General features: G+C 38.3%; 1 protein-coding gene across 13 annotated transcripts in view; it reads right to left on the bottom strand.

Annotated features, from left to right (window-relative positions):
• The window catches only part of RBFOX2 (RNA binding fox-1 homolog 2), a 196,646-nt gene that overhangs the window by 7,504 nt on the left and 161,744 nt on the right, over positions 1 to 27,398 (bottom strand). For 4 of the 13 annotated variants that reach the window (XM_060776964.2, XM_060776972.2, XM_060776967.2 and 1 more), the window contains 6 exons: positions 21,421 to 21,513; positions 18,816 to 18,876; positions 15,248 to 15,301; positions 15,038 to 15,130; positions 13,122 to 13,254; positions 6,413 to 6,455 (listed from right to left, as the gene is read on the bottom strand). In XM_060776964.2, the coding sequence (XP_060632947.2) occupies positions 6,413 to 6,455; positions 13,122 to 13,254; positions 15,038 to 15,130; positions 15,248 to 15,301; positions 18,816 to 18,876; positions 21,421 to 21,513 (477 nt within the window). The other 9 variants (XM_067469217.1, XM_060776975.2, XR_010910050.1 and 6 more) reach the window with 9 other exon arrangements.

The raw sequence follows: 27,398 nt of genomic DNA, 5'->3' as shown, positions 1-27,398 counted from the left end.
ATCTTGAATGGTACCAGGTGGAGAAATCTTGTGACTTACAAAAAGTTTCCAACAGGCAATTCAGTCAGAATAGATAGTGCTATGGTGATCTCTATAGAAATATGAATCAACACTAAAAAAGAGAGAGAAACTTAAAAAAACAAAGATGTAATGCTTCCAACTGTCCCTGGAAAAAAACATTACCTGAGAATTTTTTTATTGGGGGGAGAAGAACACGTGCTGCACAATATAATAATTATTTTAATCAAAGCAGCACTCTTGAGAAAATGACTATTCATGTGATTCCTATCCTTTAGTGCTGAAATTTGAGGAAAAAGGGGGAAAGTTCCAGTGTTTAAGTCCTCGGGTTACTGGGCTTCTCATCATTCACATTATGGGCCAGCCAGAATCAAAAGAAGCACTAGCCCAAGGGAAAATCAACCAATGCTATCATACCTAAGGGAAGTTGATGCATAATATGATCTGCATGGACAGACAAACACATGTGAAAAGCAGCCTACAGCAAAACCTTTCTAAAATTGGATGAAGTCTTCTAAGGTCTAAAATCCATCATAATTGACCCTTCTCAAACTGAGGGCAATCTTTGAGAGGGGGAAACAGGCTGTCAAGATCAAGCCATGCAGACTGTCAAATAACTAAAATCTAGTCTTCTGACAAACTTCCCCCTTTCTCCTTCTGTCTATTCAGAATAACTTGAGAAAAAATATTTCAAGTTCTCATCAGTTTGCCCACGTCTTCCCCTTCCTAAAATTTTGTTGTTATTCCCTTTTGGCTTTCCCAACAGCAACCTTAAAATCTTGGCCTTTGAGACTCTCCCCTTGGTTATGCTCTGTGGTTTTGCTCCTTTCATCTACTCCCGCTCATTTAAAGGGCATCTTCTGTCTCTTCATATGAATGCTCTCCTCTTTTTTTCATTACAGCTTTCATAAAATCTTCTACAAGGTCTTCCGTGGATTACTGTACCTCACATCTTCTATGTACCTGCTGCTGTCTACTCAATGTCATTATTTAGAAGACATTGACTTTCAATTTTAATTTCAAGCACACAACCAGTTTTGATCTGCCTGTCTTAAGTAGAAGACTTCTGGAGCAGGAATTGCATTTTACAGAATCATAGTATTTCTCCTTTATCTTATAAAATAACCAACATGTTGTTGGACCCACTAAAGATAAAGAGTTATAAAGAGATAATATCATGTTCCTCTTCTAACACCTGACTGATGTTTGGTGAAGAGTGGGCTTTAGGGAATAGTCTTGCTCTGCTGCTAGGCTTATTAAGTTACTGCTTTGTAAATAAAAAGTGGTGTTTACAAACACAAAAAATGCTGCAGACTACCATGCAAACATCAGCATGGCAGAAGACAGCACATTCTAACTGCAATTACAATGTATAAAGAACATATTTAAGACAGAGGATGCAAAAATAATATACGTTTTATTTATTTATTTATTTATTTATTTATTTATTACTTGAACTTATATGCTGCCACTCCCCTAGGGTTCGGATCGGCTTACAAGAATTAGAATTAGAGGTATCTTGTGGAATGGAAAGGTTTTCATTAAACCATATTTTTCTCTTTTTAACATATTTTAGTTGTATTTTGTTTTATTTTATATCTTTAATCATCTTGTGTCACATATTGGTAGAAACACAAGGTATAAATAAAATAACATAATATTAATTAATCAATGTAGGCTACTCTAAAACAATAAGACTTTTGAGTGTTTATTTCTCTCTCTGCTTAGCATCTATAACTGTGAAGAATAACTACTATTTTAATTTTATTCTGCTGGATGCTATTAGAGGTACTGTATTTTGAAGGGAGCAATGAAAGAAGAGAGGGAAACCTGAGGCAAAAGGTCATGTTCAAAGTATAGAACTGGTTCACCTGCAATGAAAATTCATTGTGGACATAACATTTTGTCTCCATCCAGGTGTTCCATGGCAACAAAGCCCTAATAATTACTGTAGAAGTTTGACTTGTTCCATTTCTATAATAAAACAAACCCTTAGGGGGGAGGGAATGCCTCAAAATGGCTGACCTTGAGAGCAAGAAAGAGAGCTCTTCTCCTTGATTTAGATACTAGCGATGAATGAACACAGTTCTGAATTTGGTATCACTTCATGCCCTCTGCTACAGCAAAATGGAAAATGTCTCTGCCGATTCTCTGCCTGAACTGTGAAAGGTTATGACTCGAAGCTTTCCTGGGGCTTTTAGTTTTTTGTTAATCCCAATGAGTTGCTCACAAAAAGCTGAAAAAAATTGCAGCAAGATCACAACAAAGCTCCAGATACAGATTTGCAGCAAGGATCATTTTCTTTTCCTTCAAACAGGCTGTATAACTACTGATACATATGATGCTCAAGCATGTTCAGATGTCACTGCCACTGTCCTTGGCAACAATGACAACTGAGCAGCTTGCCTCAAAATGTACCCAATGTGCTCTTTCCCCAAAATATTTTTTCTACTGACATTTGAGAAACATGAGGATGAGATGCAGTTTGAAACTAAGGAAAGATTCTTTTCCCCACCTCAGTCTCTTGAACTTGGATTTCTTATAAACAAAAGGAGGATTGAATAAGGGTAAGGGTAGACGATGGTGTAGCATTTATGAAATTAAGAAAAATCAAAACAAAACTAAGCATGCTGACATTTGGAACTAAAAACAACCAGCAAAATCACCACGTTCAGACTCATATTGGCTAGTTCTATCTATCCCAGCATTCTCTTGGGACAGCAGCTTGCCCTAGGCTCTACCACAAGCTCGGTGAAGTATACAGCCTCAATTACTAGAGCGTGCAGCCACAACGACCTGCTATTACAGAAACAGTCACCACTGAAGTTAACATTCCAAACCTTAAATAATTCCCATACACCCCCAATTTTATTTTTAAAAAGTCTCCCACCCTAACCCTGTCTCACACCACAAAATGTTAATAATTATAACAAGCAATAACCCATCTGTTATATCAGAGAAGGGAACAGAGACTCCACTGAGAGGTTTAGAGCGAGATGTTAACATTTCTTCAGCTGACTGCACGACAAACGGGAAGGGAGGGAGGAAAAAAATTCATTGGAAAAACAAAGTTAAAAATAGCTGATGTGTATTTTCTGGTAAACATGCAATGATGAAGATGTGAAATTGTTAATATAAAATAAATGATGTCTCTGTATGAATGATCACATCTGTATGATATGAAGTTTTTCACACTCTTGTTATGTATGCCTTAAATAAAACCAAGAACATATTTCCTGACATGTTCATCACTGACGAGCAAGGAGCACAGGCATATAGCTATTAGGATGGAGGAAGCCCACTTGCAATTTAGCAGGTCACTGCAAAGAGAATATGGGGGACGTTTCTTCATTTCTTCCCTACCTTAGGTGAATTTTAAATGTTCATGAAACAGATACATAAATCCCAGAGATAAGACTCTTTACATAGCAGGATTTTTTGTGTTTAGGAGGATCCTGCTCTGAACTAATAACTGTATAATAGCTCACTTCTTGCAGCTTCAGCTGCACCAACTTAACAAGGACAATAATCTTCTCTGCCCAGAAACCTTCCGGCCTGACCCCAAAGTATATTTTATACTTCTCTGCAGTCACTCACGTTAGGTTATTTAAATATTTCATCCCAATTACTGCAGCACATTCTCTAAAAGAATGTAGAGTGTTCCTGTCAACCAGTGAAAGGGAGAAAGCATGAACAGCTGCTCCATACTTCTTTTCAATTGGACAGGTATGCATTTATGTTTCAAATAGCCTGATTTGGATCTCTAGGCTTTTTGTGCCGAATCTTCCGATTTCAGTTAGGTAACAGATATCAATCGCTTTATTTTCACCTTCAAAACCAAATCAGCAACTGTGAGCATGTGATGCCAGACACCTTTGTCCTACAAGCAAGAGAGTCCCACAAACTATTATCTGGAGTAGGCAGCAGAAGTGGGATTGTGGAGAATGTGGTTGTCAATATTTTAACAGGAAAATACATAGTTAGCATGAAGGGCTCTTCACCAAAAAGCCTGGGGCAATAGATGGAAATAACACAGACTGTCCAAGTGCTGCTATCAAAGTAGGGAGGGGAAATCCCTTTCACTTAGTCTAGAGTTGGCTGAAAGACCTGGTATGTCTCAAGTGCTGCAAGGAGCTGTCTTTAATTATCCTTTCCCATCATATGTATACCTGAAGAGCCCTACTTGCTACAAGGGTCTCATTGTCAGTCACATTGGCTACCTTGAGCAAAGAGGCAGAAATGCATTAAGGTCAATCCTATGGCTTTCTGTAGAAAGCATAAGAAGTGGTATGTGTCAAGTTAATAGGTCAATAACCAAAGGTAGAGACAAAACATCCCCCTTTGGCTGTTTCGGCAGCCACCTACCTCCAAATATAGTATTCAGTATCTGTCTCAATAAAAGTACAAGCTTTACAAAAATAAGAAACTGTCTTGTTGACTAAAAACATGTTTGCTATTGTACTGAAACTATTTAAGGAAGAACGTGATTATAATTTGGTCTTGCTCACTTTTAAAGTATTATTTATAAGCATTTAAAGTATTGTTTCTTCTAAATTTTGCCAGTTGCTTGAGAGTTCTGGTTGCTTGAGTTGTGGTTAACTGAGTTCTGGTTTCACATTGTAGCAAAACACAACACACATACACTCAGCTTGTTTTGTCTGCAGATCTTTCATCTGATCCACTTGGAAACAGTAAAACCTTAGCTCTTTGTCTCATATTCTATCACACTATTTCTTGACATACTAATGTTCTGATAACGTTACATACTTGAGCACCATCTGCTGGAAAGTTGTTTTTTTTTTGGGCTAAATTAAACATAGAACATTTTCTCCTCTATGTCACAGTCATGACATTCCCAAAATCATATGTTTGTGTAATGCATGTGCAACGGCAGGAAAGACAAAATACTTATTTCCAGTTCCTGTAGGTTTTGCATGGTTTCACTCATAAGCCCATTCTAGCCTCTTTCTGCATCAGTGTGAAATTCTTTCATATGGTGTAGAAAAATTCGAAATAATTTGATAACATTCTTCCTGCATATTTTGGGTTCTTTTTGGAACTGAAAACTGCATAGCAAAAATTGGCCAATTGAAATCCTCAAGCAACCCTAATAACATGTGAACTGATGGTTTTCTGATTTTATCAGTGTTCCCTAATATGATGTTTCACTGATCTTTTGGACTGTATCTTCTTGAATTCCTGATCACTGAATATACTGAAAATAAATGATGAGAGCTGAAGTCTGAAACTTCAGGAGGCCACCAGGCTGGAGGGCTTCCTCTTTTTATATGACAGAACAGAGCAATTCCTAAGGCTTAAATGCCACAGTAGTGTGAAGACAGTGGTATGATAAAACTTTCTCTCCTCATCTGACACCCAAAACCCTTCTTTAGACAACATCACAGAACTCCCAAAGGATATTTTATGAATCAACATGAATTTCAGGAAGATATCTTTCCCTCTTCCTGATTCTGTTGTACAGAGGAAGGCCATCCCATCAGTGGAAGAACTCCACCGGATCAGAATCTGTGGCTGCAATCACAGAAACTGCTGGTGATTGTATCTATTATCAATCAGGAAGTTACCATCTCAAATTGGGGGGGGGGGGGGGGGGGATAGCTAGATAGAAGTAGCTTAAGCCACACTCATGACATAGCATTTAATTCTCTTAGGAGTCATGATCGTATCCATAGACCTCCACAGAGTTTCAGAAATGTATTCCTTTACTGGCAGCTTTTTTTGATAAAATCAGAATCTTAGTATCAATCTCTGAAGCTGAAAAAAATGCTTTGCAAATGTAGATGTGTGATACTAAAAGAATAGAGGCAACAATGAGGACACTATTGCAATTCAGTGCAAAGACTGGGGACTCTTGGCTCTAGGCTGCTCTCAGAAATTAGCTTATATACTGTTGGCAATCACCCTATTCCAGTAAATAGATGAAATCTGTGATTTTGGGAAATCTTTGAAGCCTAGAATTCAACAGGAGACTACCAAATTTCTGTGTGAGGGATCATTTGTTGAAATGAGAGAATGAACAGGAATCGATTTAAGTTTTCTTCCAAAAATGCTTTGCTAAAATTGTGAATAAGAAACTGGAAAAGAGAAAATATATTTTTCATACTATGCAGTAGTTACATATAAAGAGACAAGACAAGAAGCTTGGCTGATTTACTACTCTTCTCTTTAGGAAACTCTCGTATCTGTGCAGCATAGAAACACAGAGGAGTTTCGATCACATGCTCACAAACATATGCTGGCCTTTTTAAATAAAAAAAGACTCTGTTCCCATCTCTAATTTGGCGCTGGAATGGTTAGTATTAATTCAAGAGTTTGGTTTTTTTCACTGCAATCCACAATCTGATTGGTTGGCAGGTCACACTGGCACTCCTACCTGAGGTATTTTAGCGCTAATGATTGGTTCCTGTAAGACTATTCTATAACAGAACACAGGAAGAGCAGTTCAAAAACACAGCTGTGGAAAGAAACAATCACACAAAAAGCCCACCAAAGGGTTTACCAGCCTTTTCTTTCCAGAGGATGCAAGCACGCTTTTCATAGTTAGGTTTGGTCTTTTAAGACAGCTGCCCCTGAAAAGCAAACCCACTAAACGAAGTTGCCTTAGAAGCTGTTTCCTCTCCTATCTTCCTGCTTCTGTGCATTGGGCCTGATAATATGAATTTTTAATGCAAAACAGCTATATATCCTGTAGGAAACTCGTCATCAAGAAAATATAATAGGATAGGAAGATCATCCTAGAAAAGGGTGTTTGTGTGTGAACAGATCTTAAGAACACAGTTTTCTCTCTTGTATTTGCTCTTTCCTAGGGTGTATCTACATTATAGAATTAATGTGGTATTATACCACTTTAACTGTCATGACTCAACACTATAGAATCATGGGAATTGTAATTTAGTGAGCCAGAGACTAGCACTTTAACAGAGAAGGCTAAAGACCTTGTAAAACTACAACTCCCATAATTCCACAGCATGGTGCCAAGGCTGTAAAGTAGTGTCGAACTGCATTAACTCTACAGTGTGTTTGCATCCCTAGAATTCATTTGCTGTAGTCCTCATAACTTGTAAAGAAAGGGATAGGCTTTTTTTCTCCTTTTACTTCAATATGTTGACATCAGCTTAGTTTAATGTGGTTGACTTTGCCTTATTCACATCAACATTCTACTGGCTACAAGTACGTAAGTAAGGCTGATGCTCTCCTCATTCCCTCCTACAATGGGTACTTTCCCACAAAGGCAGGAAAATAAATAGCTAGCAGGTTATTACACAAAAGCACCATTGGATTCATGCCAATTAAGACAGCAAAAGGCTTCGAAGTTATGACTGAAATGTAGCCATACATTTCAGTTCAGCTAACAATGCAAAGCAATAAGGAAAGCCCAATTAATCTACATAGATAAAGTTCATTTATTGCCCTTTTCTTTTCTTCCTATCTAACAAATGCTAAGGGATGCAACTTTGATTACTTACAGCACAATGACCAATCATGCCATTTTATACCTTGTTGTTGTGCCTTCAAGTCATTCCCGATTCATGGTGATCCTAAGATGAACTTATTATGGAGATTTCTTGGAAACATTCATTCCAAGGAGGTTGTTTTTGCCTTTCTCTGAGGGTGCAAGAATGTGACTTGTCCAGAGTTGCCTAGTAGATGGCCATGGTTGAGCAGGGACTGTTCAAACCATCACAACACACAAGTCTCATTTTAGACCTTAGGCCTATTTAAATACCAAGGATACGGTGCAGCATAAAATAGCAATGTGACATTTTATGTACTAAGAAATGGTAGCATTTTGGCTCAGCTACAGGGGAAACTCCTTCCAACAAGAGTGGAAGCCTTTCTTGCCATTCACATGTGTGAAGGATGATGCTAAGAAAAAAAATATCCATGTGCTTGTCTCCTCACTACTTAACTGGTCTAAGGAAACAACCTAGGAATGCTGGAAGGAAGGGGACAGACCCAGCACCATTCTTTTTAATTTCTCCACAAATTACAAAAAAACTTTAAGATGAGATAAGAGAATTGGTTTACATATGACCCACACATAAATAATGCTTGCAAAGAACCTGAAATATAAGCAGTAAAGTCTTTTCATATCTGGTTGAAATGCCTTGTACTTGTTGTATGTAGTACGTGTTTGAGAAGATGTCTTGAAGACTGATACAAACCAGAATCAACTAAAGAGTGGCCCATTTACAATCTCAATAAATGTTAGATATATTTTTGAACAGGAAGAATACACATTTCATTTGTCCTACGATAATGTAATTGTTTGTGGGCACAATGCCTAAAATTGGGGTGTTGGGGGGGGGGCATAAATTTGAAAACCACTATTTAAAATTGATATAGATAGCATATGCATATAGGCTGTTATTATGAGGTGTCTCTCTGAAGAGCACTGGTTCACAGGTACATGTGAATCAGACTTCAGACTTCACCATGTCTGTTTCTTCCCAATTTTGTACAGTTACAGCACCTGGTATTCATCGGCTGTCTCTCATCCGAGTACTAACTAAGGCTGACCCTTCCTAGTTTCCAAGATCACACAGAATTAGGTGCCTTTAAGGTATGTATAAGACTATATATGGTGAATGAGAAGCCTGAAATTGATGATGCCTGCTGATTGTTACACGGGGAAGCTAATGAGAACAAACTAAAAAAGCAAAAACAAAACAAAATCTATGGTTCTATTTAGGAAATGAAATTGCAAGATGTTGAAGTAAAGAATGATTAGGCCAGATGCTATCTAAAGGCAAAGTCATATGTTTTCCAAGATATCTAGCATTCACATTCATATGCTTCACACGGTTTGTTGATTCTGGAGTTTCCTTTGGATATACATAAATCAAGCATTCAAAAGATTTAAAGAGAGGAATGAGCAAGGGTGAGGGAAAGGGAAAATCTGAGGTATTTTGGAGAGATCCAAATTATGCCTATCAGAGATTGAGGTTTTAATGTACTAATCACCTCTCAAGTTGATTACTACTAAATTGTATGAAATAACGCCTGCTAAACTGTCCCTGGCAATGGTCAAGAAACCCAGGGGGCTCAGGCCTTGCACCCAGGGGCAGGTGCAGTGACAGAGAAACATGCTTGCATTCTTAAATACATAATGTATATATCCACAAGGATGAAGAAAATTATAAGTAAATTATATTTGAAAACACAAAACAAAAACAAAACCGTCAACCAAAAAAAAAAAGGCTGGCTTGTCAGGGATTAGGGATGAGAAGGCTCCGGTGTGTGTACTTACATAGAGATCAGCACCGTAAAATCCGTCCTGGTAAACCACACTGCAGAAAATCCACACAAAAACAAAACAAAAAAACAAAACAAAACAAAAACAAAAAAAGAACAGAAAACACATTCCGGTTATTGAGGACGGCAGCATGCACATGCATTTTACACAGGCAGGTGATGTATGAATCCATAACCTGGGCTTTCGGGCAGGAGCAAATCAGCAAGAGATTGTGTGTGCGCACGCACGCTAGACAGCTCCATATAATCCTCCATAGCATGCAGGTGGACAGGGCAGAAGGGGAAACAGTATGCAAAGGGGGAATGGGAAGAGATCAACCCGTATGTTGTACAACAAGGTATTGCTGTTGTTGACTTTCAATAGGACCAGATGCTCTGAAGAGGAGAAACCCAATCTTAACTCTAGCTGTTAACTTGGGGAAACTTTAGTTAACCCTAAAACATGGACAAACTGATTTGATGCAATGGGCTTCAAGGAGAAGAAGCAAGTTCTTGGGGAGAAGTTCAGGAAGCGCCGGAGTCCACCTAGATCAGAAACACACCAAGATTTGTGTACAATTCCGCATCTTACAGCCTTGTGTAATAATTTATAACATCCATACATCACCCATTTTATACCCTGTACACTAGACATGCGGTAAGATTTGGCTGATCACACCAGCATGCAAAGTATTATTATTCAGCACCTTAAAATATTGATGCAACACCTCAGAAAAGGGATGAGTACCCAAACCAATCAATTCTGATCAAGGTAAGGACAAATAAATGTAACCAAAGGAAGAAATACCCACAATGCATTGCTTTCACAAGCAGAGATAATGAGCTAAAAGAGTTAAGCGATTTGATCCAAGAACTTAAAAAAATGAAAGAACAGGGGAATCCTGATAGTAACAACACATTCCATAGCAGAGAGCAGCACTTGGAAGGTTTAGCTGCACTGGAAATCTTTTGAGTTTGACAGCCACTAATTATGTGTCTTCAGAATTTCCAGAGGCAAAATACTAGGAATATGGAAGCTCCAAGGCTTACTAGAACTTTTCACAGTACAAACCATTTTGCTCTGGTAGGACCAGGGAAGGATAAGGAAGGAAAAGAAGGATTTGCCACAGCCCTGGTTATGAATGCATGCTATAGCATTGCACAGCTTTCCCCTGCTTTATTCCCATGGGCAGCGGAATGCTAAATCACTCACATTAAAAGCATTAGTTTCCCATATATGAGATTCTTGTGTGCATATATCTGGCTTACCAGGTAATGTTATCACAGGCTAGGAGGAAGGAGGCAGTATTACGTGTAATTTTTTTTCCATATGCCAACTGGAGTGCAAAATGATGCCAAGTTTCTCCCACTCTGCCCAGAACACACTCACCTATAGGAAGTTACAAACAACAAGGCCAAAATACCTTGGCCATAAATCTGCCTTTATATCATGAGGGTTCTACAGTGATGCTTATGTTTGCTTAGGTTTGTGGATCTATGGATATCAAATAGTATCCAAATCACAATCCACTTCCTATGAATAAATTTACAATCAAATTTTGATCTAGCCCCTCATAACTGATAATGAGAAATAGACTAATTATACTTTCTTACATATAAAATAGATCAATTCAGCAGGGAGAACAGAGCTATGTATTATAGGGTGGAGAAAAATGTGGTGTCTATCTTTCATTTCTCCAGTGACATTCTGAAACTGTGAATTCCACAATTGTCACATGTCACATTGATAAACAACCTTTTATCACATTGCAGCTTACGAGTGTCTTCTTTTTCAGCAAATTTATTTCTTGAAGTATATAATCCCACACTTATGATTAATTTTAACATGCTAAGGGGGAGAAAAGCAACATATCACATAGTAACAAAGTAACAAAGACTCCTCAGCTTCCCCCCCTCCTCAAATATTTGCTTCCTCTCTGTTATATATTGAGACATATTATATCATCAAAATATTCTGATCAAAATACCCTCTACATAAAAGGTTTTCTGCTGGTTCAGTGTCTCCAGATTCCGGCTATGGCAGGTGAATTACTAGTCAATTTTACAAAATTAACTTGCGCAACTCAGAACAGTAGCCTGTTCTCTGTTGTCTGCCATTAACTGGCAAACAATTCAATGTCAGTTGAATATACAAGATTGTCTCAAGAGCAAGCTCTAGAAGGAATCTGCAGGCAACACTGAATTTAAATTGCCTGAATTTTCACTGAAACCACAAAGGAAGTTCTCCCAAGAGCACTGCTAGGGGCCAGTTCTTTTCTAAGAATATTCCAGTAATTACTATCAGGGATAATAGTAATTTTTATATTTCTATGTATCGACACCCAGATAAAAATCACTGGAAGAGGGACACTCATGTGTTTATTCTGTAGAAGCAATTTTAGTAAACTATTCCAACAATTGTCCCTGTCTGGTTCTAGAAGGGATACTCCCAGGGCAGAGCAATGAAATATACTATATTCTTCTGTAAAGGAAACAATGATCTGGCAACTACATATTGCTCCCAGTTTTAGATTCTGGATAAAGCAGTCCAGTCATAAGCTATTAAAATATTTTAACAGAACTATCATGACTTCAAACATTTGAGTAATATCACTCTGGGCATAGATAACTGCAGGATGTCAGGACTACTTTTTGAAGCATCTCCCTGAAAACTGACCAAGTCACAAAATAATTCTTGTTTTCATTTTCAGATATTCATAGTAGATTTTCAGTGTGTTGGGAGGGGGAGGGGGGGAGGGCAAAGTCTAGAAGCATCTAGAATTGTTTCCAGGTGAATGTAGGGGGAGGAGAGAGTCAGGGACCTGGGAGTGCCAAATGTTCCTGGTGGTCACAAGCGCTCCTCAGGGTTCAGTTCCCCCAAATTCTAGTTTGAAGAAAGCCAGTATTAGTTGGATCATGTTCCTATTAAGTAGGTAAAAAAAGTATGGTCCAAATGTCTTTTTTTCTCCTGCTGAGATCTCCTCAGAGAAGAATCTGAGAATGGCAATCAAAGAACATCCAGGTGCAGCATCCTTAGATGCAAAGTAATATCTTAGAGCAAAATCCTCTGGGTTTTTGGCATTCTGTCAAGCCTTGAACAGCTTTAACAGTGAAGCAACCTACGCCTTCAAAATAACAACTGAGCAGCTTCTTGTTACAGATTTATTTCTCTGCTATGGAAATATTCAAAAATAAAGGGAGCCAGATGAGATATTAATGCATTTTTAATTTGTATCAATTTGTTGTCACTGCAGCTGTTTGTTTTACTTTTCAGAAAACTGCACTTCATTTTCCTGCCCTTTATGTATCCTATTTTTAAAACAGATTTGGTGTATCTTTGTTTTAAACCTTTTCAAAATTTCTCCTAGAAAGCAAATCCATTGTGGGTAACTGTCTCACTAAGTCCTATTCCTGGGGAGTGTGCAACAAAGCTCAGAAGCAACATGTGACACTCCTGGGTCACTTAATTGGACTGGATTTCAGAGAGCAGAAGCTGCCTCACGCCATGGACTCTACACCCTTTCTGTAGGCTTTCATTTATAGGAACACTTCTTTCCCAAAGCCAGATTATTTCCATCCAGCCAACTGCTACCATATGCTAGAGCAACTGGCAGATTAATTGAAATTGTTGCCCTTCAGTGATTAGCTTCTTCAGATAAAATCATTTTCCTTTTTTCCATTCACAAAGTATTGTTTCAGACTGCCTTTCCCTGTGTAATTGGGTGCAGAGTGTTCTGGTGTTGGCATATCCTGACTCTCGCCAGTCATCATGTCTCTACATTTTATGATTATCAAATCAGCTAACTTTCAGATTCTGCAAGTGCTGTTGTTTGGCTTTAAACACTTACCCTGGGTAGGCTGGGATGGCTGCTGGAGGTACTGCTCGCACTGCACCGTAGACTGTCCGACCCCGGCCCCTCAAATGAGCTCCCCTGAATGCGGCTGCTGTGGTGGCTGCAGTTGGATAAGGAAAGCCGGGAACTGTAAAGAGAAACAGACATATGGACAAGGAAAACTGTGAGAAGGGTTACTCTAGCTGCTTAGTTTAAAATAACCAACTTTGATTAGAATGATATGCAGTTCCAGAGCTGTGCATCAGTCCTGCAAAGCAGCATGCTTACAGCCTGGATATTATCACATACTTCTTACTACACAATGGCCCTGAAAGGAAGACACGGTTGCAAAGAGGCCTAGCATGTGAGAGTTTGAATGCTGGGTCATGCCTTACTTATCACAAACTGCAAACTGTTTCCCCTCTTCCTCCACCCTGTTTTGATAATAGCAAGCAATATGGTTAGAGTCTGAGAAGCAAAGAGAGTTGCTGTTAATACAGGTAGTTGACTCTTCCACATATTTTGGAATGGAGAGCACTTAAATCTGTCCAGGGACGACCTGGCCACGGTGATCCAGGCTACTGTCATCTCAAGGTTGGACTACTGTAACACCCTCTACATAGGCCTGCCTTTATCGGTGATCCGGAAACTTAAACTAGTGCAAAATGCTGCTGCTCAGCTTCTCACAGGTGTTCCAGCGAGGTGTCATATCACTTCGATCTTGCAGCAACTGCACTGGTTGCCGATTGAGCACCGGATTACCTTCAAAGTGCTGATTCTTACTTTTAAGGCCTTATATGGCCTGGGGCCGGAGTACCCGAGGGACCGCCTCATCCCCTACCAACCCCCGAGATCACTCCGTTCAGACGATCAGAATTTCCTTGAAGTTCCCAATTTTAGGACCTTTCATCTGATGTCTACTAGGTGTAGAGCATTCACGGTGGTGGCTCCTTACCTGTGGGATGTCTTGCCAGCGGAAACACGAGCTCTCTGAGACTTGCTATCTTTTCGTAGAGCTTGTAAAACTTATTTGTTTAGGCTGGCATTTGAATCTTGTTGATTGAAAATTTTCTTTAGATTTTAAATGTAATGTATCGCATATGTATATTGTAAACTGCTCCTAGCCTTCGGGGAGTGGCAGTATATAAAATTGATAAATAATAATAATAATAATAATAATAATAAAAATGCTTCCTAATTTTAAACTGGTAAGCTGACAACAGGATGTGATTAATTTGTGAGTGCATGTTTCAGTCTGTCTTCTATTTCCACTCAGTCCTCCCCAAATTTAATTTCAAAAAAAACTATACAAATCGAACAGGTATAGTAGCCAAAATTAATCATAAAGTTCCAGTTTACCAAAAGCCCATCTTCTGGCAAAGTGACACTCCCCCCCCCCCCCCCTCTCTCTCTCTCGGGCCGTGATATTACACTCCATGGTGGAGTAAACTGGCTTAGGGCAAATCGATGTCAAACCTTGAAATGGCAGCTGGGAAACACAATGCAATAAATACTCACCCAGAAGGTGCCAGACACTCATATGGCACAAATCCAACCCAAGGTGCTTCTAGGCACATCACAAAAAGGCCTCCACAGGACTCACAGTTTAGTAGATTGAATAATATGTACTTTGGAGTCTGGCCTCTCTCATTTTCTTCAGCTTTAACACCAGAGTAATTGAAGCTTCCATACACATACCCTCTTTGATGGATTCCTGACATCCTTATCACTTGAGGAATCCCCAACCACAAGTGAGCATGCAAATACAACCCTAACTGAAAGGGGTTATGACCTCTGTTCAGAGAAGTATGCCTCTTACTGAGAAGGCCTATTATTTCAAGTACATATTATACAGACTGAAAAGAAGAGGGTTAACAGATCACTGTTTACTCAAGCACAGTAACAATACAGGGGCCAATAGGGTTACTTACTGATTAAAGGAATGTAAGTGTTAATGCCCCCCCTTCCTGACAGGGGCACTGCAGCGTCATTGCCCAGCGAGACATCTGCTTGAAAACTGGATGCTAATTAAGTTTTAAAAAGAATAAAAAATGTAAAAAAGGTTATAAAGAAATAGCAGATTGAGAACACAAACAAACAGCATTGTATTCAAATGGCAGAAATTGAAGATTCAATTCTACCTGCATATAATTCAGGGCCATAAACTGCTCCAACCACAGGGCTCAACTTCCAGCCTAAAAGAATACAGACAGAGGTGAGCTCTAAGATCTTCTACAGGAGATAGGCCAACAATTCAGCAAGTGGCTTCTGTTACTTATTCCCTTGTCTTGATACTAATGCAGATTGTTCCTGTGTATAAAGAAAGGCGGCATTTTCCTGATTTCTCAATGTTCTGGACATAAAACAAGGAAGAAGCAAATACCATCTGATTCTGTTTTAGCAGTCAAATCTGCCAATTACTTCCTATGGTCCAAATACTAAATTTGCAGCTCGCTACTCCTTTTCCATTATCATTCTTTTTTAAAAGGCTGTAGCTGTAGCTGAAGGAACAAATGAAACACATGACTCCAGGTCTAACAATAATGCAAAACATATTGCAGTAAGAAATAACAAATTATTTTTGAAAGTAAGAGCTTCAAACCTTTGAAAATCTGATTGGGTAAGATTACTAATTGTTCGTATGGTAGTTATATCACCAACCTCATAATTCCCATTTTTTACTTTATTTATACCCCATATGTTACTCTTCAAGGGTGACAAGAAGTTTCAGCTGCTGTTGCTGCAGCTATAGTATACTTGGAAGTGCTGATTTCTTGGTTTCCTCTTGGGCTGCTCCCAAATGCCTGGCTACACTGTTTCTGGAGTTGCAAATGGTCCACACACACTCTGCATTCAGGAAGGGGATGTGTAACACATCTATTTAGCTTAGTTTTAAAAGCCATTCTTACCGTTTTAATAATTTGTATTGCTTATTTTTTTTTATCACATGCTGTTTCATTATTGATCCCCCCCCCCCCCCCCCCATCTGAGGAATTCCAGAAAGGTGTGGCAGCTTATAGCAGCATTATCCAAATGTTTTCTTGGCATGTTTTCTGTAGAGGAGGGTTGTCATTGTCTTCCTTTGAGGCCGAGAGAATGGTAATCCACTGAGATTTTATGGCTCAGCAGAGATTCAAATCCTGGACTTTTCAAGTCCTTATCCAACACTCAAACCATAACACCACTCTGCCTCTCATTTTCACAAATATCTCAAATAAATATATATAATCTGGAAATTATGATTTTACTATTATATTATAATGATCAGAAAACAAAATAAATAATATGGAAATAACTAAAGGAATGAGCGAACGGCCTGCCTTAACAAGATTCACTCAATACACAAGAAGATTTGAGACATTAGTTCACACAGATGTCAGGGCTACTATTGAAGACCTAGGACTAGCCAGGTATTTGAATATGTGCACTGCAACTCATCCTGCTAATGAAGGGATGCCGTATTTCATATCTGTTCATCTTCAGTGAAAATGAGATTGGCACAAAAAACACAAACAGACCAAGTTAAAAGGAGCTGATCCTAACCAAACTCTGCCATTATATCTCAGATCAGCTTCCTCAACATGAGAGCCATATTAGAAATATACACTATAGTAGGCTCTTGGTATTTATATTCAGAACCCATTGTGGATACCAAAATCTGTGGATGCTCAATTCCTGTTATATACAATGCCATACCAAAATGGTGTTCCTTACATAAAATGGCAAAATCATATCTTGATTTTGCCTTTAAAAATGTGTGGATGTAGAATCCAAAGATTCTGAGGTATGTGGTTCTTTTATATATATATATACTTGAAGGGCCACTGTTCAATGCTAAAACTTGTGAATGTTCCACATTTAATCTCTTTGGTTTCTGGTAGTTAAAAGTGCAAAATAAGTTCTTGGTCAAAGACCCTGAAGAACTGCTATTCAGAATGGATGATATGAGATAGATGAACCAATGACCTGACAAGTGCAAGGCTGTCCTTCTGGGAAGAAGGCAAAGGACATAATGTACATGACTCATCTCTAATACTGTCAATTCAGAAATCTTTACAGAACAAGGCTGTAAGGGAAACCCTTTGAAATTGCAGATAGCCACTGACAATCTGAGTAGACAGAGCTGAACTAGATGGAAAAAGGTTCTAATTTGGCAACTCCTTATAGCAATCTTAACATAAGGTTAATCTAATATTGTGAAGATAATGTTGCTTTATTTTGGGGGTTTTAGACCCAAGAGAATATAAAGACACAGAGATAAATTAGTGGATATATTAGGACATGGAGGTCCTCTGGTGGACTGCTACTCCAACCAGTCAGAACCCAACTGGCAACTGTCACCCAAATGACTTTTCATCAGCTGCCCCACGACTGTGGAATGACCTAACAGAAGACCATCAGGAAAGGGAGGTAATAAATAAAATGTATTATTATTATTATTATTATTATTATTATTATTATTGAGTTTCTGGTGGCACAGTGGGTTAAACTGCTGAGTTCTGAACTTGCTAACCGAAAGGTCGAAGGTTCAAATCCGGGGAGTGGCGTAAACTCCTGCTGTTAGCCCCAGCTTCTGCCAACCTAGCAGTTCGAAAACATGCAAATATGAGTAGATCAATAGGTACCGCTCTGGTGGGAAGGTAACGGCACTCCATGCAGTCATGCCGGCCACCTGACCTTGGAGGTGGATGATGCCAGCTCTTCGGCTTAGAAATGGAGATAAGCACCTCCCCCCCCCCCCCCCAAGTTGGACACGACTGGACTTAATGTCAGGGGAAAACCTTTACTACCTTTACTATTATCATTATTTTATTTTTTTATTTATTTACTGTCCTTGTATACCGCCGTTTCTCAGCCTAACTGGCGACTCAACGCGGTTTACAACAAAATATACAGTGCACAGTATACAATTAAAACCATAAAAACATAATACACAATATTACACGTAAATCACAATCCAATACATCTCCTAACTAAAATCCTGGTCCAATTTCATCATCCATATTACCAATCCGTAATCAACACATTCATTGCACCGAATTAACCATTGTTGTGTGTTGTTTTTGTTGTTGTGGTGGTTCCAAAGGGACATGTCTGAACACCACAAGAAGTATTCTTCTGAATTCTGTTGGGGTTTTTTTTAAGGTGAGCAGCCATTGTGTATTCAGAATTGCTCTGAAACAGTAGACTTGCAATCCGTTGTTTTTTCCTATAGCACAATCATCAGCAACACAAAGGATTTTGTTTTTCTCTTCATATTTTCTTCTAAAGTTATTTATTTGATTTATCAAAGAATGGACAAGCAGAGTGTTGCACCCTGCTGGCATAGTTTGAGCATCATTCCCAATATCTATCAGTGACGGTAAAAATGACTATGTACAACATTTCTCACCAATTTAAAAGCAAACAGCAAGAAATTTTTCAAAGTCATTACAGAAAATTGTTAATCTATATTTAACATCTAAAATAACTTTATTTCCATGACTATGTCAGTTCAACCATTATAATGGGGTATCTCTTACACTTGAAAAATGATCACACATTTCATTTCACTGTTTACAAACATAAAGCACACAGGTTTTTAAAAAACATTTTTCAACAAACTTTCCATTATATTGAAATCTAAGCATAAAGAACTTGACCCCGTGCTTATTCATTCTTTCCCCCATACCTTTGTCGTTCATTATTAGCATAAGCATTTCCTCTTACCATTTGCATATGGTGTAACCATCTTCTTATTTGTCATCACTCGTGCAGTAGCATTATTAACCTGAAAGCAAAAGGGGGGAGGGGGGAGAGGGAAGGAAGCATAGGACTTTAGCAAAAATGGTGGAAGGCTCTTTGATTACAGTTATTTACATTTGTAACTGAACACATTTAAATTTACTTTTACAGATTATCATTAAATTATATATTAAATTATTTTAAAAATCTAATTCTGGAATTTTTATTATGCATTAAAAAAAAAGGCCAAAAAGAGTAGATTTTCACAGGCATCCCTGAACTAGGTATTTAATGCTCTTGTGATCCAGTGGGAAAAATGTTTTTCTTGATATTTCTTCATGAGCAGTTTGCCGATACAAAGCTTTGAACAAAAACAACTGTCTTATTTTTAGTAGTCTTTCATTGAACTGCAGTGGCCTATTAATATCACAGCAAAGGCTGCTATTTAGGCAGAAGGGCAGCTTAGATCCCAGGTGCCTTGGATTAATTCCCTCCACCCCAAAAGGGTTTTGGTTTCCGAAGCAAAAATACCATGACAGATCCATCTCCAATTGCTAACTTTTGAGAAGGATAAAAATGTGCATCATTAATAAATTTAGAAGGAGTCTTCTGATTTCCTAGTGTCCTCCACTCTCATTACTGAGCTCTTTATAACCTGAAGCATTCAAAGCACTGCAGCAAGTGGGTGTCACAGCAGAGATGGTGCTAGTAAAACATAGGAGGGGTGGGCAATGCCAAATTACTGCAGCCTTGTGTCAGGCACAGCCTCGGAGCTCTTGCACAGAGGGTGAAGGCAGAGCTAGAATCAGTGACTTTCCAAAATCCTAGGTTACAACAGAACAAAGTAGCACACCAACTGCAAGGCCAAGTAAGCAAAGGGAACTGTTTAGATGCCCTTTGCTGTTTGATTAAGAAAACTTGAGCAGAGAAAAAGGGAGCCTGGAATCTCATTACTCTTAATTTCAGCCCTCAAACAATATCAACATTACACATTTAAAAAGAAAGAATGGGAAACAACAACGATGAGACTGAGAGCATGCCATTAAAACACACATAAAAAAAGAAAAACAACAACAGTCGATTAATGGGGCTAGGGAAAGGAAGAGGGAGGAGAGGTCTCACAGACAATCATTAAGATGGAGCGAGTGCCTGAAATCAGCTGCTACAGCAGAGTGCAATACAACCACTTAAAGGAAAAATGGCCAAAACCAATCAGAAACCACCAGTCAGCAAAGAGAGACCAACAGCTGCATTTAACTGAGTGAATAAAAAATGGCAAGGGAGAAAGAGAGAACAATCATAGGTCTGGAGAGAGGGAGAACAAGAGAAAACAAAGGTGAAAAAGAGAGAAAGGAAAGGTATGGGTGCATTAATAAAACCAGCCAAACTGGAGTTCAGTAACTCTGAGTAAGATGTGCAAGGGAAATCACCAGGAAATCAGTAATCAAACAGCTCAGACTACACAAAACGGTGTGTACATCCAAAGTCCAGGCGGCATTACTCAACAGCGTTGAAAATAAAAGTGGGGTGGGAAAGGAAAAAGGAAAGGGGGGAAACAACAAGTCAAATCACATTTTGTAGTGTTAATGTGAAATGGCAGATGGATTTTTTTTCTTTCTTAATTTTGTTTTGCATTAAAAAAGAGAAAAGAAATAAGCTTCTCCTCTAGCACTTTTGATTTCACTTACCGCCAACTCGTACCATCGCCAGCATTGTGTATAGTTACCATGGAAAGAGTGAGTCAAGTGAAGGGCCCTAAACACTAAACCATTGAAAAGGGAAATAAAACAACAAAAACAAAAACAAAAAACAAAACAAAAAAGCAAAATATGCAGACATCTTACTCAAAACTGCGGCTTTTAAAATTTTCCCACTTATATTTAGTACTTTTTTCCCTTAGAAATGATGGGAGCAGAAAAAGGGGCCAGTTAGCCTTCAGAAAATTAATCCCTAAGGTGTTACCCATCTACCCCAATGCAGGTAACATCAGCTTCACACTGTTATCAAACTCTATGCACATTGCTAGAGCTAATTTTGAGTGCATATTTGATTACTGGGACTTTATCAAGAAGCATACTCCAATACATTTCTTTCCATTCCTCCCAATTATTAAATAATGTCACTCATGTAGGAAAACTAGCCTCTGAGAAAAAGACAGATACTGACTGGCCCCCTTCTTTGCTTTTAGATACCAAGTTACCAGATGGACAGTGCTCTTTTCATTAGTTTTAATCATGTGTGGCTAGAGAAATTCGGAGCCTCATAAACTGAAGCAAAGGAAAATCAAGATAGCAGAAGGGAAAAAATTTGGAGTGGGTTGGAAACCAACTTAAAGAAAAAAGGAAAAGAAAAAAGAAATAATACCTAAAATAAGAAAACATATAGATACATATTTGGGTGGAGGGCGTTATTTTTATACATCTCAGTGCAAAGGATAGGGAGTGAAAAAACACAGAGATACAAACACACACACGCGCACATGTATACACACAAGACAGGAATCCAAATGTGAAATAAGTGAGGCAAGACACAAAAAAAGAAACAAAAGGAATAAATATAAAGAAGAAATTGAATTACTGAAGACATGCACCTCGATTTTACGGCCCTCTACCACGGTGCCGTGTAATTTCTCCCTGGCCCTGTCTGCATCAGCACTATTCTCGAAAGTTACGAACCCGAATCCCTGCATGCAGCGGGAGAAGGGGGGAAAACATGCACATCGTTATATATTGAAATACTGATATCTAGATAAATAGAGAAAAAAAATATCACAGTATGAAATTGACATCAGCACAACTTAGCAATACTCTCCTAGAGTCACATTTTTGGTTCATGCATGTTTCATGAAAGAAATTTAATTTTTTTAAAAAAATAAGAAGAAATAATTAGATTGAAAATAATAAAACATAAAGCAATTGAGGCCAGACCAAAAACAAGTACAGTTACTCGAGACAAATTTTGAAAAGTAAGGTATTTCCTAGCCTGATAGAACACCAATTGATAACATCTAGACAGAAAATCTTGCCATTCAGGACCACTCAAATGCATATTTTGTAATACTCTTAGCAGATGTCTTTATGGCAAGGATATGCAAAGGAAGGTGTTTTGAACAAGCCACAGTAAGAAAGGAGGTGGGGTGTTAGAAATCCCTACATTTTAATGCTGCATCTTTTATTGGATTTCATAAACCTATGTAAAATTATCCACATTGTGTTGTGTAGGTTTATGTACTGGAGGTATTGCTTAAGTCTTCTGGCACAAATAAAATGCATTTTGGGGTCTGAACAGTGTTCTATGCCATTATTTCAGATGTAGGACTGTTTTTATACAAACCTGCAACACAAGACATCCTGCTAATTTTGAAGAGTATATAACTATCTTTCTCCATCTTCCCCATTCTTTCCTTCTTTCCATAACTTGTTTGGTTTTTTAAGTCCTTAAACAACAACAAAATTCTACTGGCAGAGAGCTTGGAAATGTTACTTTTTGGATTATAATTACAGGAATCTCACAGCTACTGTGACCTGTCATAGTCATTAAAAGTTCCTTTTTCAAGCTCTCTGCTCGTGTGACTCACCTTCGACTGGTTTGTGTGACTCACCAGTTGAATATTGATACAACTGGACTCCCACCATACCATCAAGGTTTCTCTGAGTGTTGCAATTGATTATTTTAAGCAACTTATAAATATGTTGGAACGTTTTTAAAAGTATTTGATAAATATGGGTTATAAGGAGCACTGTATAAGAGATATTGAATGAATTGGATATGTCAGAGAGGAAAGCATTATCTGTAGTGTTCTTTTAGAATTACAGCAACAATGCAAGGTAGGAAACACTAGCTTTGGCCCTCCTCCATTGCAGCTATCCACAAATATTGGATGCTCTACCCTTTTAGATTCACAGCTTGGCATCAGGGTGGGGAAGTGACATGCTCCCCTTCTCATGTGTTGATTTGAAGGGAACACCTGAACAGGTTACATTATTTTTTTTCCTGTATGTTTGCTTCACAGATGGTTTTGTGTTTAGATATAGTAGATACGTTATTTGAAAAACTGTAGAAAGCTACAAACTGTATAAGTCTAAGTCATGTATAAGTCCTTATATCAGGAGAATGGCAGGATAAAACTAAAGTAAATGAAATACATAAAAGTAAAAATTTTAGTCAAAAAATTGCCTCAAAAAACCTGGGTTGACTTATCTACGGGATCAATGTAAGTATACCTTAACTCTTATTGAAAAAAGGAACCATCCCCTTCTCTGAGTACTGTCCTGGGAGAACCTAAGAGAAGTACTGAGTCCTTCTATTCTCTTTGTGGTGGTGCTTCTTCTGGCTATTTCAAATCCCTGGATAGGGAAACAGTGGCAGCCAGCTCCCCAAGCATGTCCTGATTTACACATGAGGTCGACTTACATGGGTATACAGAATATATCATCATGAAGTAAGTAACAGCTTATTTTGTAAAGGAAAAAAGTATCTAGAAGGATGGCATTAGCTGAGAATAGACACTGTAAAACAGGACTCGTTTAGGAACCACCTGTTTAAAAGAACTGAAGAATTTTCACAGAAACCAAACAAAAAGAAATAGATTAAACGTGGAATTATATGAAAAGAACAGAAGGAACAAATGGGTGTCATGCTGTATGTATGGATTTCCTTATAGCTTACTCTTCATTTTAAAACCTCAGAATCTAGATAAGTGTGTGACAGTAGTCTCCAATCCAGAGACTGATCATATCTACTCCTATTTAGTTTCCAGCAATGCTTGAATATCGGTTGGCCAAATCAAAGGAAAGGACAAATGGCTGTTTAAAATACAACAGCATTTTACCCTTTGTCCTTACTAGAATGGGGGAAAAGAAAATTATTCAAATATTGGTACTAAAATAAAAACCCAGATAATACTGTAATTCTATACACGGTTTTCTCAAAATGCACCAACAAAGTACAATTTGACACCACTTTAATATCCAATGATATAGAATAATGGGGTTTGTAGTTAGGCGAGGCACCAGTTCTCCTTGACAAAGAAGACTAAATACCATATGAAACATATAACCCCTATGATCCCATAGCATTGAGCTATGACAGTTGAGGTGGTATCAAACTGCATTAATTCTACAGTGTTGATATACTCCTAATATTACATCCAGCTGAATGCAGCTGAATTCCACATATGGGGAGATAAGTACAAGATTGTATTGCTGAAGATATAAATCTGTATTTCTTTTCAAAGAGTATCTTTTTGTTGTTTTGTTATGCAGACATCCTCATGATATAAGAGAGGCAAACAGCTAGAGAAGCATCTTCATTTTTCAGCAGGGAAAAGTAATTTAAGTAGGTCATGATTTTAAAGTGCTCTTGAAGGTGCTATAATGAGAACCTGCAAGGGCTCATGCCTTTCACCGTCCCAGTGGTGTTGTGTGTGCTGGATTTTCTGCTTCACAGTTGGGTTTCCTATGATAAGTTGCCCTGTATTTGCAGAGTTCACTGGAAAGCATATTCAAGGGACAGGATCAAGATCTCTTTTAAAATGAACTTGATAATTAAACTGGGTCATTGGAGTCTCCAGAAAAAAAATCCTTCACACCAAAATTGGAGTACAGACTTTGTGAAAGGGTTTATCCAGAAGAGCAAGACCAACAGCTTTCCGCTAGTGCTTGGAGGGTTTGGGGGCTTAGTGTTCAGAGAGTAATTTCCCCCATTCTTCTTCCCTCTAGGAACTCCTAAGTTCCTGACAGGTCTACAATCATTTTTAACAGTGTGCAGCTGGTGGCAACTGCAGCCTTTTCTGATGGCCCTTTTCCCTGGAGGCTGCTTCTCGGGAAGAAAAGGAAAGCTACCTTCTGCTCCACTGCTTCCACAGCCAGATTCTGTTCTACTGGGGTGAGCAGATGGAAGAGCTGGCTGCTGGGAAAATTGCTTTTGTTACTGCACCAGAAAAATAGCTTCTATCAGTGATGCTGTAACTGATGGGGAGGACACTCGATCTCCCTGTATGTGCTGTACTAATGAACACCTACCAGCTATTTTATGGAGAATGAGTGTCCTATGCCAGGAGATGAGCAACATAGTTCCCAGAATCCCATGCCCAAGAGCAACTGAAGGACCTTGCTGACAACTACATAATTTTTTACTTATATTTCTCTTACAAGTTGTCTTGAATCGTAGTTTTCAGAAACAGGCAAAGTATAACTAAAGTCATGGATAGATGGATGGATGCTTTTGATATATTCTATTACCTCCCTGCTAAAAGCGGTCCCTATTTTATCTACTCGCATTTCTGCTTTCGACCTGCTAGGTGGGCAGATGAGCTGGAACTCACGGTGGGTGCTCATCCTGACCTGGGCTCGAACTGCTGACCTTTCAATTGACAGGATTTTTCTTCAGCACAGCGCTTTACTTAACTTGGTTGTTTCATTTAATATGCTAATACTGATAAAATAATTTCTTGAAACATATTAAACTGCTTTTCTTCTTTGTGGCATCAGAACTGATCCCTATTTTTCCCATGTTACTTCTGTTTCCTGTTAAAGAAGAAGTGTTCAAGAATGTGTCTACACTGTCAACTGAGGTATACCTATATTTGCATTTGGATTCTCCTTACACATACCCTCACTATCCTGATGAAATAACACAATGAAGTAGTTCAAGTGGATTATATATTGGGTGAAAATTGTACAAGCAGATCAGCAGCCCTGGACTCAGAAGCCCATGAAATATTTATAAACATTCTGTTTTCAGTTAGAAACAGTGCTGATTTTGAGGCCAATTTTTATAGTTAGTCTTTTCATCCATTTTATGTTGAAGATATTATCCAGACTGAGTAACTGCTGACTGAACTAAATGTTCATAAACATACCCCTCTTGTAACCTGGAACAATCTGCAGCCTAGAAGCACCCCGTTTTCTTTAAGGAGCTGTTCAAGGACCTTGAAGATACCGAGTAACCGTCATCCTTTTAGTCTGGCCTCAGATTTTGCAATAAATAACAAGCAACAGGATGAGCAGTGTAAAAATAATAATTGTACAGAGTTTTTAAAAATGTTTCCATCTCTGAAGAATGAGAAAGAAAATTTACCATGTAACCGTAAAGGGAGAAATCAAAAGCAGAAGATTCTCCTGGGTGTGGCCAGAACACAGAAATTAAGAAAAATAATAAAAACAAAACAATAAAAAAGAAAATAAATAAAACCCAAAGGAAACGAAACGGAGCCCCTTGAAATCCATGCATTGTTAACCCTTGTTGTTTTTTTCATTATGTTTAGAATATTCACCTCAGAAGCAGAATCTTTATCTTACTGTGCTGGAATAGATTTTCCATAATTTCAATTGCTGCTCTATCTAGATACACACATAGACTAATCCAATAGCCAGAAGCCTGGAGAAATGGTCAAAAGAAAAGGAAAAAGAATTCCAGGCATTTGATCTGCTAGCTTTCAAATGCTATCAATTTTTATATAGGCCATCCTTCATAATCCATCTGAGATGAGTGACTGCAATCAGAAAAAAACCACACATTTCTCTGTTTAAAATAAAAATCCTGTTTCTAAAACCTTCAGGGAAAAGGCTGTAGAATTTCCATCTCTCAGTATATTCCTCTGATTGAATTTGAACATGGAATGGTAAAGTCATTTAATGAGAATGGCAAAAGCCACTGGAAAAATTCTGTATGGAGTAATGTGATCTAGGAATGACATATAGTCAAATCAAAGTACTGTTGGTATTTGAATTAAACTTAGAAAAAATGGGAACATTAGTATCTGGAAACAAGGAAATTGGGAACAGAACTTGATTGCATCTATTGTAGCTGTTTTACTGATAAAGTTAAAATGGCACTTAAGTATTATAAATAGGGAAGACTCTTCTATTGGATCACCCAAAGAAAGTCTCATGAGCAGTGGAGTGCAAGGCTACTTGTTCATTTAGTACCACCATTACTTCATAACTAAAAAGCAGAGGACATATCTGTTACATTTCTATTTTCAAAAATACTACATTGCCAAAATGAAACCTTTTTTTTTTTTTTGGCTCAAGTGCTTCATTTTCCCATGCCTTACCTTGCAGGGCCTACACACCACCAGTTGGTAGGGTCAATAACGTGCACATACCACCACAAATACACATTCACACACATACACACTTACTGCTACTTTCAAAATGCCTCTCTGCATGAGTTGTTCATGAAAAAAGAGGTCAATTGACTTCTGTACGGAGTGCTGAGAAAGTGGCCTCTCCCTTTTCAATGTCCATCAGGGAAACACAATGTACAGTTCACACAAAAATAGGATAATCTCTTCTCTCACTGACACCTCTGTGGTGAGAATCTGAAGTCACAGTAATCTCTTTAATTCTTAGAGAGAAAACTAACTGCCTGTGATCCTCCTTCCCTTGCTAGCCCAACTGAAAACAACTTGAGGGAGAGATTTATGGAACGAAGGAGGAAAGGATAATAGGCAAGACTTGGGAGGAGAAACTAGGCATCAAATGTGGAGGCCCAGTAGGTCAGATCTAACCTGCTGGCCACTAATTCTTCACCATGCTCATACACCATATTAGTAATGATTGA

The sequence above is a fragment of the Anolis sagrei genome, chromosome 5, assembly GCF_037176765.1.
Source record: "Anolis sagrei isolate rAnoSag1 chromosome 5, rAnoSag1.mat, whole genome shotgun sequence".
Lineage (NCBI taxonomy): Eukaryota > Metazoa > Chordata > Lepidosauria > Squamata > Dactyloidae > Anolis > Anolis sagrei.
Note: the sequence above shows the minus strand (reverse complement) of the source record. Positions and strands in the feature narration are given on the sequence as shown.